The sequence below is a fragment of the Schistocerca cancellata genome, chromosome 7 (genome assembly GCF_023864275.1).
Source record: "Schistocerca cancellata isolate TAMUIC-IGC-003103 chromosome 7, iqSchCanc2.1, whole genome shotgun sequence".
NCBI lineage: Eukaryota > Metazoa > Arthropoda > Insecta > Orthoptera > Acrididae > Schistocerca > Schistocerca cancellata.
The window spans coordinates 281,094,194-281,109,678 of record NC_064632.1 but is presented as its reverse complement, the minus strand read 5'-3'; the positions used below and the strand labels follow the sequence as shown (position 1 = coordinate 281,109,678).

Genomic DNA, 15,485 nt, shown 5'->3' with positions numbered 1-15,485 from the left:
ACCTTGTATATAATATTAACATGAAGTGTGTTCAACCCTGTGAGCGCGAAACTTTAGGTTATATGAGAAGAGAAGAGACGTGAAAACAATTATTTTGCAATCTCTCATATTCTACAAACGGAGACTGCTGCCGTCTGGCTGCCGGGTGACGTAACAAGTCGCTGACCAATGAGAGAGCACTAAGCCAATCTGGCATACCTTTTTTATTCTATATCCCTTGTGTTTGCCGGCTTTGTGGACGGAAACAGAGACCACAAACAAAGTCGGAAACATTTGCGAAACATCGCCGAAAACAATGTTTCCAACAGAAACTTGTTTCCAGCGACACTGTGTAGCGGCTTAAAATTTGAGGTGACCAACGATATTGTACGTTAGCAGAATTTTGCTTCTGTGTGTCTTATTTTGATAGTCGACCGAGAGTCGACAGTAGAATCGAGTTCATTGACATTGGCGGTTCAGCAAATTGCAAGCTGTGGTGGGCGTGTGGATATGGAACCAAGAGGCGATTTAACGGCAGAGCCTGCTTGGGCAAAACTCAACGAATGTTTCAGTAAATATGGGGACACATTAGATATTAAAAAAATGATGAATGAAAATCCAAAACGCTTCGAAGAATTCAGGTATAATTCGTTCATCTCACCTTCAAATGACCTTTGTTTACATTTCGAGTTCTGTTGGTTTGAAATTAATAAAGATTCGTCTGTCCATAATTTCGCAGCTTAAAGATCCAGACGCCAGACCATGGGGCTATATTAATCGACTATTCCAAAAATCGCATCAATTCCGAGATAATGGGTGCGCTCTTGGAACTGGTATGTTTACGTCGTCGTGTTTACATTTTACTATAATAACAATCGTAACGGAAACGTCGGGATTCTACTTAGTTAGATTTCCAGGTGGCGTGCTCTTCACATTAAAACAATAAAATTTTGTGTGTCCATTTGCCAGGTCCAGTAATACCCATACAATATGTTCTGCATGGAATGTATAGTTTATCGATCACTTTTAAAAACAATACTAATAGCTCTGAGCTTTAATAGCCAATCCCTTAAACGCATGTATATGAGAAGCTCGTTTGCGCTTGTCAAAAAGTTAAGACTGGCATTCTCTTTGCAAACATCCAGTACAATACAAATTTTGACATTGCTTTGCTCCAAGGACTGTTTGGTGTTTTTACCAGTCCATTGACAAAGAATGTAATGTAGCACCAAATGCATGTTACAGTCTTCAGGGAAATTATGTTACCAGAAAGTTTGTTATTGAAGTCTTTCATAAGTAATGGTGACTTCCTTCTAAAGCAACAGTTCAAGGAAGCTGACCTTTTCTTTTAAAGTTTTTTCATGCTAGAATACAACGTAACGGTTTGTTGAACTTATATTAATACTTATGCTGTTTTGTTCTGAATCAGTAGGAGGCGGAAGTCTGTGTCACTGTAGCTTTGTGTATGGTCACTGACAAGCTTACACTCAAATAGCAATATTACTGTGTACAATCTTAGACTATTGTAGCCACTTGTCATCAAACAGAAAATCAGTTCAAAATACTTATTCACTTTGACTGCATTACTGCAACAGAAGATGTGCAGAAGGCAGATTTTTCTTCACACACACATTATTTGATATTATTAGTAATATATACTCATCAGTCAGTACTAAGAAATTCATCAATTGAGAAGAAGTAAATGGCCATCAATAAATCCTAAAAAGGCTCCACTTAAACTATTTATTAATTCATCTATTTTTTTTTATTCATTCATTCGTCCATCCACAGTCCATTCAGTACAGCAGTATTTGACATATGAGGCACATTACAGAAATAATAACATATATAAAACATAAACACAGTAGGCTAGGATAGGGCAGAAACTTTATTATGCAACTTTATTAGTAGCTGAACACTATTGCTGCAGGCAAGTTGTTGAAAATAGGTGTTTCTGAATAATGGATACCATTTTGCCTCAAAGTGACTGATTTTTGTGAAGACTATTCTTATTTCTAGTACTGATTTCTGAAACTAATCTGTTGGTTTGCAAAAGAGATATAAATTTTTTTATCAGTTTCATTCAAAAATAAATATACCAGGAAGTAGTAGTCATATTCCCAGTTTCCTGAACGTGCCTCTGGGGATGTTCTTGCATTCAAAACTTGTGTAATATGTATTACACACTTTTGGTCCCTGAAAACTACAACATTGCTTCATAAGTTACCTCAATAAAATCTCCCATATGGTATTATGGAATGGAAGTAAAAGTAGTACAGGCTGGCGTTTTTATTTTTATAGCACATGTCTGACAATGTTCCCCAGGAGCTAAGTGTATTTCCAGACCACAGAAGTCTCTCTCTCTCTCTCTCTCTCTCTCTCTCTCTCTCTCTCTCTCTCTCTCTCTCTCTGAACAAAGAGGCAATGGAAAATGGAAATAAAGGATGTGGTCAACGGGGCCAACAGTTTTCAAGTGAGCCCTGTTTGGGATTTGGTTTTAGCAGTAATACATCAGGAACACATATATGGAGGCAGGGGGCAAGTTAGAGAACCAATACTGGGGCTCCATTTCCAGAACCTGTCCACCCCACCAGTGCGCCCCCTCGAGCAACTATCACGACTTCTGTTACAGTGGCAAGTCATTGGTTCATCTGTTAGGCCCTCAGCAGAGGAGTCTGCAGTTCAGTGGCTGTAGAGGAACCAATTGGTCACGTACCTAACCTTTGGCTGAAGGTGACAAGTGGGAAACTCTTCAATATGTTGCAACATCACAATACTGTAACTCAGCTGATAACACAAGAAGGTTTCTTTAAAAAAAAAAAAAAAAAAAAAAAAAAATAATAATAAACCCCGTGGAGGCCCGGGAAAAGAATAGGCCTCCGGTATGTTCTGCCAGTCGTAAAAGGTGACGAAAAGAACAAACCACTAATATGGCTAACCCCCCTCTTAGTGTGATTAGTTGGTTCAGGACAGAACTAAAGAAGCCTCGAACAAACGCCGTCATGGTCGGGGACGACGCTTGAACCTTATGCCCGCCCACAATGGTAACGACACTGCTAGCCAACTGGAAAATGATTTAAATCCAAATAGAGGTGTTTCGCAGGATGTGCTTCCTGCAACCACCCTAGAAGGAAATCAAAGACAGAGGATGAGATGGTCAGATGAAGTTAATCGACACCTCATGTTCTGTTATTACCGAGCAACAAACCTAGGAACCAACACAACTGGATCCAGATCACAAGTATACACAACATTTATTACCAGATACTCAGAATTAAAATTTTTAACAGAACAACGACTAGCTGATCAGATCCATGTAATAATAAAAAATAACAGGATACCCCAGTCAGAATTAGAAAACATCAAACAACAAGTACAATAAATACTGGAACAAAATAATGTGCAATCAGAAGAAGAAGAAAATACAGTAATGGACTCAAACATCCCAGAGCAAACAAACAAAGAACAACACGCATCAATTAAACAATCAGAGGAAAACGAAATCTTAAGACAGCCACCAGAACAAGCACAAATAGAACACGAAGTGACACAGATGTTAGATATAGAAGAAAAATTTCAGCTGACATATATAGAATACAAAGAGACAAATACAGACATTAGGCCTTCCTTGCATAGACTGCCAAATAACCCACAAGTCGAAACAACAACAATAAAAACTATCAACACAATCATACACAACAAAATAAATGAAAACACAACTATGGAAGAGTTACAACTACTGGTTTATGTAGGAGCACTCACTACACTAAATATACACACTAGGCAGAGATCAGAACCAACCAACACGCACAAGAAACCCACAAAACCAGCATGGCAACACAGGCTACAGATCAGAATAGAAAAACTGAGAAAAGACATCGGACAGCTAACACCATTTATAAGCAATGAAATATCAGAGAAAAAAAAAAACGAAAAAAGGTTAGGTAAAATCTGACAACAAGAAGCGATAGAGCAATTAGATGAAAAGAAGCAGAAATTACAAGCATTGGCCAAACGACTTAGAAGATACAAAAAAGTGAAAATAGAAGGAAACGAAACGAAACATTCAACACAAACCAAAAGAAATTTTACCAGACAATAGATAACACACACATTAAAATAGACAATCCACCAAACATAACAGACATGGAACACTTCTGGAGCAACATATGGTCAAACCCAGTACAACATAACGGGCATGCATGGTGGATACAAGCAGAAACAGACACATACAAGATGATACCACAAATGCCTGAAGTGATAATTTTGCAACATGAAGTCACCCAAGCAATTAATTCTACTCATAATTGGAAAGCCCCTGGAAAAGATAAAATAGCAAATTTCTGGCTAAAGAAGTTCACCTCAACACATTCACATCTAACTAAATTAGGATGTCTGCTTGTGTCTGTATATGCGTGGATGGATATGTGTGCGTGTGTATACCCGCCCTTTTTTCCCACTAAGTTAAGTCTTTCCGCTCCCGTGATTGGAATGGCTCCTTACCCTCTCCCTTAAAACCCAAATCCTTTCGTCTTTCCCTCTCCTTCCCTCTTTCCTGGCGAAGCAACTGTTGGTTGCGAAAGCTAGAATTTTGTGCGCATGTTTGTGTTTGTTTGTGTGTCTATCGACCTGCCAGCGCTTTTGTTTGGTAAGTCTCATCATCTTTGTTTTTAGATATATAAATTATTTAACAGTTACATTGCAGAACCATACACATTCCCTGATACACTTACACATGGAATAACTTACCTGAAACCTAAAGATCAAGCAGACACAGCAAACCCAGCTAAAAATCGCCCCATAACATGCCTACCAACAATATACAAAATATTGACTTCAGTCACACAGAAATTAATGACACATACAACACAGAACAAAATTATAAATGAAGAACAAAAAGGCTGTTACAAAGGAGCACGAGGATGTAAAGAGCAACTGATAATAGATGCAGAGGTGACATATCAAGCTAAAACTAAACAAAGGTCGCTACACTACGCATACATTGATTACCAAAAAGCTTTTGATAGTGTACCCCACTCATGGTTACTACAAATATTGGAAATATACAAAGTAGATCCTAAATTGATACAGTTCCTAAACATAGTAATGAAAAAGTGGAAAACCACACTTAATATCCAAACAAATTCAAATAATATCACATCACAGCCAATGCAGATTAAGCGTGGAATATACCAAGGAGACTCATTAAGTCCTTTCTGGTTCTGCCTTGCTCTGAACCCACTATCCAACATGCTAAATAATACAAATTATGGATACAATATTACTGGAACATACCCACACAAAATCACACATTTGCTATACATGGATGATCTAAAACTACTGGCAGCAACCAATCAACAACTCAACCAATTACTAAAGATAACAGAAGTATTCAGCAATGATATAAATATGGCTTTTGGAACAGACAAATGTAAGAAAAATAGTATAGTCAAGGGAAAACACACTAAACAAGAAGATTACATATTGGATAACCACAGCGACTGCATAGAAGCGATGGAAAAACAGATGCCTATAAATGTCTAGGATACAGACAAAAAAATAGGAATAGATAATACAAATATTAAAGAAGAACTAAAAGAAAAATATAGACAAAGACTAACAAAAATACTGGAAACAGCATTGACAGCAAGAAACAAAACAAAAGCTATAAATACTTATGCTATACCAATATTGGCCTACTCATTTGGAGTAGTGAAATGGAGTAACACAGACCTAGAAGCACTCAATACACTTATACAATTACAATGCCACAAATATAGAATACATCACATACATTCAGCAACTGAAAGATTCACATTAAGCAGAAAGGAAGGGGATTTATCGACATAAAAAACCTACATTATTGACTGGTAGACAAGTTAAGAAAATTCTTTCTAGAACAAGCAGAAACTAGCAAAATACACAAAGCAATCACTCATATAAATACATCGGCTACACCACTGCAATTTCATAACCACGTAGATCACAGAACATCAACAGATACGAAGAAAGTAAATTGGAAAAAGAAAACACTACATGGCAAGCACCCGTATCATCTAACACAGCCACACATCGATCAAGACGCATCCAACACATGGCTAAGAAAAGGCAATATTTACAGTGAGACGGAAGGATTCGTGATTGCAATACAGGATCAAACAATAAACACCAGATATTACAGCAAGCATATTATTAAAAATTCCAATACCACAACAGATAAATGCAGACTTTGCAAACAACAAATAGAAACAGTAGATCACATCACAAGCGGATGTACAATACTAGCAAATACAGAATACCCCAGAAGACATGACAATGTAGCAAAAATAATACATCAACAGCTTGCCTTACAACATAAAATTATAAAACAACACGTTCCCACATACAAGTATGCACCACAAAATGTACTGAAGAATGATGAATACAAATTATACTGGAACAGAACCATTATAACAGATAAAGCAACGCCACATAACAAACCTGACATCATACTCACCAATAAAAAGAAGAAATTAACACAACTAATCGAAATATCCATACCCAATACAACAAATATACAAAAGAAAACAGGAGAAAAAATTGAAAAATACATCCAACTGGCTGAGAAAGTCAAGGACATGTGGCATCAGGATAAAGTTGACATTATACCAATTATACTATCAACTACTGGAGTCATACCACACAATATCCGCCAGTACATCAACACAATACACCTACATCCAAACTTATATATACAACTACAGAAATCCGTAATTATTGATACATGTTCAATTACCCGAAAGTTCCTAAATGCAATATAACATATACTGTACAGTTAAAAGGAAGTCACGCTTGATCAAGGTCCGCGTCACTTTCCATTTTTGACCAGACATAACGTCTGAGAAAAGAAAGAAATAATAATAATAATAATAATAATAATAATTAAAAAGCAAAATGGGTCTGTTTCTGTGCCCATATTAGCTCTTTATTTATAAGATGCTGGATTTATGTGCAATCAGTGTTTGAAGGTTAACAAATACTGTTTATCAGACAGTTATGGCAGAATCACAAGAATCATAAATGAGGTATTATTCGGTGGGGAAAAAATTCTATCCATTTTCATGAGTTAGTTTCATGTTCCATGGATCATTTTGCATGAGAATCTTAAAGATTTGGAACAATTCATTTTACATTCCCATCTGAAATTGATTTGTAAATATGGCTTCATACTGAACATTTATAAGGCTTGAAACAATAAGTCAACGCATACAGTACTTGCAGAGTCAAGTTTCCTACAGTAACAGTTACAGCGTTGTCACATGTATTTTGCTTATTCCCCATTGAAGTGCAGATGTGGAAATTCTATAAAATGGTTTTTTACACACAGTGGAGTGGAACAGTATGCACATTTCTCATGGACAATATGTGGATCTACCACTGCACTGCAGAAGTAGAATATCAAAAGCTACCCTATTCACATCTTTGTTGCAAGTCATTCCAATTTGGTATATTCTAATCATGTCATTGAAACTCCACATTGCAGTTCGATGAAGAATAAGTGAAAAATATATGTTAAAACACAGGAACTTCTATTTTGAGAAATAAGACTCTGCAAGTACTGATAATGTTAACATATATTGTTTTCAGCAAATGTTTAGCTTTTTACCAAATAACACCTTATGAACGACTCACAAATCTGACGGTAATTCTCTCAGTTACATGGTATTTATTTTAAAATAATTTTTGTTCATTTTCAGGTGTTTGAGGTGGGTACTTTCTTTGTTAGCAGGGTTCCTCGAGAAATCTTCACTACTGTTTGGATCAGATAGCAGTCAGTTGCTTGACTTTATCCATAAATATGCCCCTTTTTCATTATATTACATTTGTGCTGTTCCATGGATGCTGCAGAATTTGGATCTCTGGGATGGTGGGACAAGGTCAAAGAAGTAAATTTCCTTAAGTGCAACACAATTCAGGGACTTCAAATTACAAAATGCTATTCTATTATTGTGGTAACGTTAATCATTAAGTAACCAAAAAATTTAATTTAAGATTTCCTGAGAAGATACACTTCAGTGGGATAAGAGTTGCAAGAATTTAGCCTCGCACTCCACATTACTTACATGATATTTAATATGCTATGCCAGTTTTAGATTAGTTATTTTCACGTTCCATGGGTGATAATTGTAACTCCTTGCTCTAACTGGAAATGAGTGAGTTTTACAGTTATAATACATGTCCTCAGTAAAACAATATTGCAATATGCTAACAATTTACACAGTTGTCTGCATACATGCTCTACAAACCACTGTGAGTTGCATGGCAGAGTGTACTTAACATTGTACCACATGTTAGGCTTCCTTACAGTCCAATCACTTACGGACTGCTTAAATGCCTCTGTGCATACTTTACTTGGCCTGACCCTGTCTTTGCAGTTCCAATCGGAGTGATAGATAGGGGTTAATGGATAATCCTAAATTCTTCGCACAATATTGATTCCTGGAACCTTGTAAGTAGGCTTTTGTGGGATAGCTGGTATCTTATTTCTGTCATGAATGAAGCATACCTGTGACCATTTTTCCCGCTCTGCTTTGTAAGTGTATGGTCTCTCCTGTTAGTCCTGTTGGGTATGGGTCCCACACAGTCAAGCAGTCTTCTACGATGGGACACAAATGATCTGTAAGCATCTCTTGTGTAGAATGGATTTTTCCTGTATCCTGCCAGTGAACTGAACTGAAGTCTGTCACCTCTCTTACCAATGACTGTGCCTTTGTGGTCATTCTATTTCATATCCCGACAAATTATTACTCCCATGTATTAGTAAAAGGTGATTGATTTTGATTGTAAATCATCGATGATGTAGTCATAGCATAATATGTTTTTACATTCTGCGAAGTTGATCATTTAAAATTTATGAACATTTAAAACAAGCCAATATTTGCACCACTTTGAAATCTTATCGTGATCTGACTGAATATTTATGCAGGTTTTTCAGGCAATACTTCATTATAGATAACTGCATCACATGCAAAAAGTCTGTGGGTATTATTAATATTGTCTGCAAGGTATTTAATGTGCAACATGATCAACAAGGGTTCTAAAACACTTTCCTGGTGCACGCATGAAGTAACTTCTACATCTGTCAATGTCTCTCCATCCCAGAAACATGCTGTGTCTTCCCAACCAAGAAGTCCTCAAAACAATCAAAAATTCCCTTTGATACACCATACGGTATAGTATGGTTAAAATGGGACCTAATACAGCCAGAAATTGTGTGCAGAATCTGGCAGGTATCCTACTGTATCCTCGAGACGTGTGTAATTTTAGCAGCTTCAGCTGTTGCTCAATGCCCCCACTGACACTATTATCTACATCACTTGTCTCTCCAGTAGAAAAGTAAATGGGAGCAGTACAGCTGTCTCTTCTGTAGTGGAGGACCATTTGGAAATGAGTTCCATATTTCTGATTTTGCTTTGTTAGCCCTCAGTTTCAGGTCCTGTGACATCCTTGAGCATCTTTGGTGCCATGGACAGCCTTTATACATGACCAGAATTTCTTTTGGTTTTGAAAGTTTTCACAATAAGACTCTGCTACTGTAGTCATTGAAGGCTTCATTTATTCCCATCTTGACTGACAAAGGTGTTTTACTCAACATTTCTATATGGCCACATGGTTTTTCATCTGTTTATGCAATAGGTGTTGTTTCTTTATAAAGTTTGTTTACAGTGACTTTGTACCTTGGAGGATCCCTCACAGAGCTGTTCTACTAGATAAATGGGTCACAGTTCTTCTACGTAATACTGCTCAGAGGTAAATGTAAAAGTTCCTCTTTAAGATGTCACAACTGCCTCTTTAACTTGCAGAATATGTAAATCTTCTGCTTGTTTTAGCTTCCCTTTGTATTTTAGTACAGTGCTCCATATTTTCACTGAACATTCTTTGAGTGCTAAACTAAGGGCATTAAATGGTTCATTTGAGCTATTCACAACATTACTCAGTTCGTTGTGCCTAGTAGGCACAATATTTTAGCAATCAGATGTGTTGCCTTTGTCAGGCACATTCATGTACTGATTTTGTGCAGGTCCGTGGTTGACTTGTATAGCACCCCCTCCCCCTTCTCCTGCCGGCTGCTTCGTATGCAGTTTCTGAATGGAGGCACATACTGTCATCTGAAGAGGTTATAGTGTTGATGGCTGTAGCCAGCACCACCAGGCCCTTTTCGCCAGTTCATTGTGTCTGCCATGTGATTACTCTGTAATTAGACAGAGTGCTTGTTCCCAAGCTGTGCTGAGACTATAACTGAAGCCGCTATTTGTAGGATTACCTTTGGTGCATATTTTATTGGCTTCTCTAATGACAGTGTCTCAATGTTTTGACATTTGTACTAAGATCCTGCTGCGTTTGTATTTCATTGCGCAAGTCCAGTGCTCTGTGACTGCTGACTACAACTGCTACATTAGTTGAGTATGCTGTTGGTCTTCTTAACAGTTTTAAATGGTGCCCACTGTTTGTCGTATATACGAGGTTTGTCTGGAAAATACGTATAAAAGTTGAATAATGTCTTTATGTTACAAGTTGCAGTCACCGCCAGGTGGGACTACTGCTGTAATCAATCCTATCAATGCTCAGTTCGAGTCAGAGCACTCTGCGTGAAGGTGGGAGTGTGCAGCAGCTTGTTCACAGTTACCCTTTTTCACCTGCTGTCGGCATGGAGTGCTCTCTGATTGATGAACAGAGCGTCAACATCAAGTTTCTTGCAAAGCTAAGCAAGAATGGCCGTGAGATTTTTGAGTGTTTGAAACAGGTTTACAGAGACAATTCTCTGAAGGAACCAACCGTGAACAAGTGGTTAAAAAGGTTCCGGGACAGCCGAGAAGAAGTGAACGATGACCCTCGCCCAGGACGCCCGTCGACATCGAGTTCCAATGCAAATGTTGAACGAATTCAGGCTTGTGTTTTTGAAGACCGTAGATTGACAGTCAGAATGATTGCTGATGAGCTGTCAATCCCCAAAACAATCGTTCACGAAATCCTGACACAAAAACTTGAAATGAAGAAATTGTGTGGGAAAATTGTACCGAAGCTCTTGACGCCAGAACAGAAAGCAAAGAGGGTTGAGTGCTGTGAAGAGGGTTGAGTGCTGTGAGGATTGGTTGGAAGCAGAGGAACGACGGGACTTCCTCAACCGAGTCATCACTGGAGACGAGTCCTGGTTTTACGAATTCGATGTGGAGCTCAAATCTCAAAGCAAGGAATGGAAACTAGCAGGAGAACCGAGAACAAAAAAGGTGCGAAAATCAAGGTCCAATGTGAAGACAATGTTGATTGTTTTCTTTGATTCTAAGGGGATTGTTCACAAGGAATTTGTCCCTTCCGGCCAGAGAGTGAACGGAAATTTTTACGTTGAAGTTCTGACACGTCTCAGAGCTTGTGTGGCCTGAGTTCGACCGGAGTTGGCAAAAGGGGAAAGGTGGAACCTTCATCACGACAATGCGCCTGCTCACACGTCGCTCGTTGTGCGCGAGTTTTTGGCCCGAAGCTCAATCACCGTGACAGACCACCCACCTTATTCACCCGATTTAGCCCCGTGTGGCTTCTTCATGTCACCGAAATGCAAAATGGTGCTTCGAGGGTGGCACTTTGGAGATGTGGAAGCCATCAAGGCGGAAACGACACGGCAACTGAACATCATCACAACTGAAGACTTTCAGCAATGTTATCAACAGTGGAAACGGCGTTGGCAGAAGTGTATCGCATCTCAGGGTGAGTATTTTGAAGGAGACCATATTGTAATACCTGAATAATTGTAAAATAAAGTTATTATTCAACTTTTATACTTATTTTCCGGACAAACCTCATATGTCTTGCCACATTGGCACAGAATCTGTTATACCCCAGATTTGTTGGGTTAAGCTCAATGTCGCCTTCCCTGGCAGAAAACTGGTGTACAGCATAAAATGCTTCAAGGGAGTGCGTCTAATCTGCCCATTCCGAGTAACCATTTTTCCGGAATACTGTTCTGAGGTGTTCAACTTTCTGAGGGAGACATTCTACATTATAGTTAGTGTGTATTCTTTCTACTGGCTTTTTGAGCACTTTACTCCTCTGTGCCTGGAGGTGGCAGGTGTCTGCACGCAGGTACAGTTTGGAATGGTCCCCACCCCCTCCCCTCCCCTCCCCAGTGATGCTGGATGCCATCTCTTGACCATGACATCCAGGGATGATATTCTTTCCTCTGCCTTTGTCTGCGTAGTGTATCTGATGTTGCTTGGTATGGAATTTAGATGTGTGAGCAAGTTGTGGTGTTTCCCTTCCATGGTCCCAAATTATGAACATGTGGTCTACATAATGGAAAGTAGCAGTTACGTTTCCTTCTGTGCGACTTCAGGATTTCCACCTCGAAGTGTTCCATATGCATATTAGCAACCACAGGTGAGAGTGGGCTGCCCATTGTGATTCCTTATGTCTGTCTGTAGTATTTTATAAGTGGTTTGGTTGGATATATGCCCTCTACTTTAATAAATGATTCAACATGTGTAGCATGCATTTTAAAATTTGGCAAGAAATTGTAAATCCTCCTCCAAATAGTTGGGGAGCAGATTTTGATGATTGAGTGGCTGTTTTCTCCCCAACGTTTTTTTTTATGTTGGTGATCAGTCAGCCATGTGTATCTTTGTGAAGTTTCAGTGCTTTTATCCATATAATCTTCATTTCAGGAAGTAATATTTTTGTAGATGTTAAGAACATCATAACTTTATTTACATGCGAGGCCGTGTGCTTGTGCGTGTGAAATATCATGCAAACAATTATTCATATTTTTATTCTGTGTTGTAATATATCCATTATACGTAAGTCTAATTATTTAAAATGTAAGCTTTTATGCATTCCAGGTTCACTTGTTCAATATACTTTTAACCTCAGACAATATTAAATGGTCAAGTGTTGGCAATGGTGGGAGTCTCCAGGCTCTGTGGGTAATTCCCTAAGGTGGCACCCCTCACACCCTCACAAAAATTGACATTATCACATATTGTTGAAAAACTACTTATTTCTTTTCATGGCACTCTTCACAGTAACATTGTTGGTAAGGAAAGACGTCTTTGGGCATTACAAAAAATACACATATTAGTATTCAGCAAGGGTGTTGATAAGCATGCCATTGAGCACTCTAAAATCATCATTATCAGTAGCTGGTTTCCTGTTTCTTCTTTTAACTGTTGCCAATATAGATTAAATTTTATCGGAATTTTTGATTTCAGAAATTATAATAGGATTTTTAATAATGTTCATTAAAACAGCACAGTATTTCTTGTAATGTGGGAATGTGAAGTAAGCCCTCCTTTTTTTTTCAGAATCATTTCCAGGGTTGCCACAGGTTCTGGAAATCAGGGAATTTCAAACATTTCAGGGAAATATCGGGGGGGGGGGGGGGGGGGGCATGGACACTGCAACAATCTCGCTTTTGTCTCAGTAGATGGAATGGTTTGTTTACTGAGGTGCCATGCATTGTCGCTGGATGTGTGCAGCGGAGTATGTGTGTGACTTTCCTACTCTCATTCCTAATACTTCTCCCCTTCCTACAACTCCCCTCAACTTGCAGTCAGTGTTGCCCCCACTTCTTGCTGCTAACCTAGCAGCTGCTGACGAGAGGCAGGGAGTTATGAGGAGTGATTTGTTTGGATCTGATTCTGAGACTGTAGGAGCTGCGGCCGGAGATAGTGGTCATGTGTCCATGCATTGTATCTGAGTGACTGCGTAAACGTGTGTGCGCTCTATTTTCTGACAAAAGCTTTGGCTAAATATTTAGTTGTGAGAGTATGATTGTCTTTTATGTGGGCCTGTCTGCGGCACAGCAATTATCTTTACAGTAAGTTGCTATCTGTCCTCATTATTATTGATGCTCAGAGTATTTGAACTAGTTATCTATGGCATGGATTGACCACTGTTGTCTCCTTTGATCAACATGAGCTCATATGGCCCATGAGTAGCTAGCCATTCGAGTGGATTTCCGCGACAGGCCAAAACCGGTTTCTGCAGGTATCTGTAATGGATCAGGCCTGCCAGTCTGAAGCCATTCAGTTCCCACTGATGTGCAGGCCCTGTCTGTTGGATCTAGTCTCACTGGTCTGCCCGCAGGCTGGGTCTGTTTGCATGTGACATAATGCATTCTGTTTGCATGTGACATAATGCAGCGGATTTTCATAGTTTATCCATGGACCCAGGACTGTGGTGCTCCTCAGCACTGTCTTACCACAAGCATGTTGTACAGCGTGGTGTTTTATAGACGTTTTATTTGTTCTAGTATGTTTTGGCACTTCAAAAGTAGTGTATATGTTAAAAAGCATGGACAATAACGAGGAGGAAATTGTGTCAGTCTCTGGTGGTTTGTACACACACATTTCTTGGGAAAAAAATCATGCAATATCTGTTAAATAATAGTTATAACACAGTGGGTAATAACTGACAATAACGAACATAGTAGCACCAACATTTTATTGGTGGTCACCTACAGTGTTAGTTTACACAACTCTTCCCCACCATATACACTGCTTTCAAGATGCCGACTTTTTTCTGAGGCTATTTCTAAAATCAGTGAAAGTATTGTAGATCTGTTTTGCAACTCCAAGGAAATGCGTACTTTCATCACCAAATGTGTTTCGTTTTATTGAAATAAAATAACATCAGTGCTCTTAATGAAACACACAAACTATTTGGCTTGCTGTCTCCATCTAAATCATTATAAAAGATGTTGATTTTTGTACTTAAGATTTTTGCTCATGTCAGTAAAGTCCATCTACTTGCAAGTTTTTTTTTAGATATTTCCTTGTTTGCACTGTTGTGTCTTGTACCATAGCTGCAAAGACAGATTGTCAACTTACGTCTTAAGTTACGCTTGAAATCTCAAAATTTGTCATGGAAAAACTCTAAAACGTGTCTGGAAATCAGAGAAATTTCACAGAATTTCACTTGGGGAACTTGTGGCAACCCTGATTTCATGTAGTTTTCATTTCTTTTCACATGGTAGTGTGACTCCTTTTCTAATCCAGAGCATTGATACACTTTACAACTGACACCTGTCAAATCCCTCCAGTCAACTTCCTGTTAGGCTGTCTTGAAAGTTTCTATTGTCTCTTCATTAATCACTGTTTTTTGCTGGATGCCATTTCACTGTAATCAGGAAAGTCATTTAATGTAGTTACATGTTGTGAGGGTAAAGCCCAAAACAATTTAACACCGGAACCATTAAAGACAGGTGCAACTGAGCATATAATGTACCTGACAGCCGAAAGAGGCATTTCGGCTTAGCGAGGTTGGACCCAGTGGTGGCCGTGCGAGAGTCCCAGTGTGTGCCAGTAGATGGTAGCATGTTTGAGTCACTGCAGTTCAGCAGATGACAGAATTAAGTACCTGTGTTTCTAGATGCCTTGGACAAACACTGCAGTATGAGAATACTATGACTGCAGGAGTGCAGCAGGTAAACAGTAGATCTGGCATGTGATTTGGAAAACACTGATGTGTTTTAGCTG

General features: G+C 38.7%; 1 protein-coding gene across 1 annotated transcript in view; it reads left to right on the top strand.

The window, feature by feature from the left end:
- Positions 1 to 411: 411 nt before the first annotated feature.
- Positions 412 to 15,485, top strand: part of LOC126092024 (glucose-6-phosphate isomerase) — a 112,860-nt gene continuing 97,786 nt past the window's right edge. The window contains exons 1-2 of the mRNA XM_049907418.1: positions 412 to 620; positions 719 to 812. Of these exons, the coding sequence (XP_049763375.1) occupies positions 490 to 620; positions 719 to 812 (225 nt within the window). The 5' untranslated portion in view covers positions 412 to 489. The remainder of the gene's footprint in view (positions 621 to 718; positions 813 to 15,485) is intronic.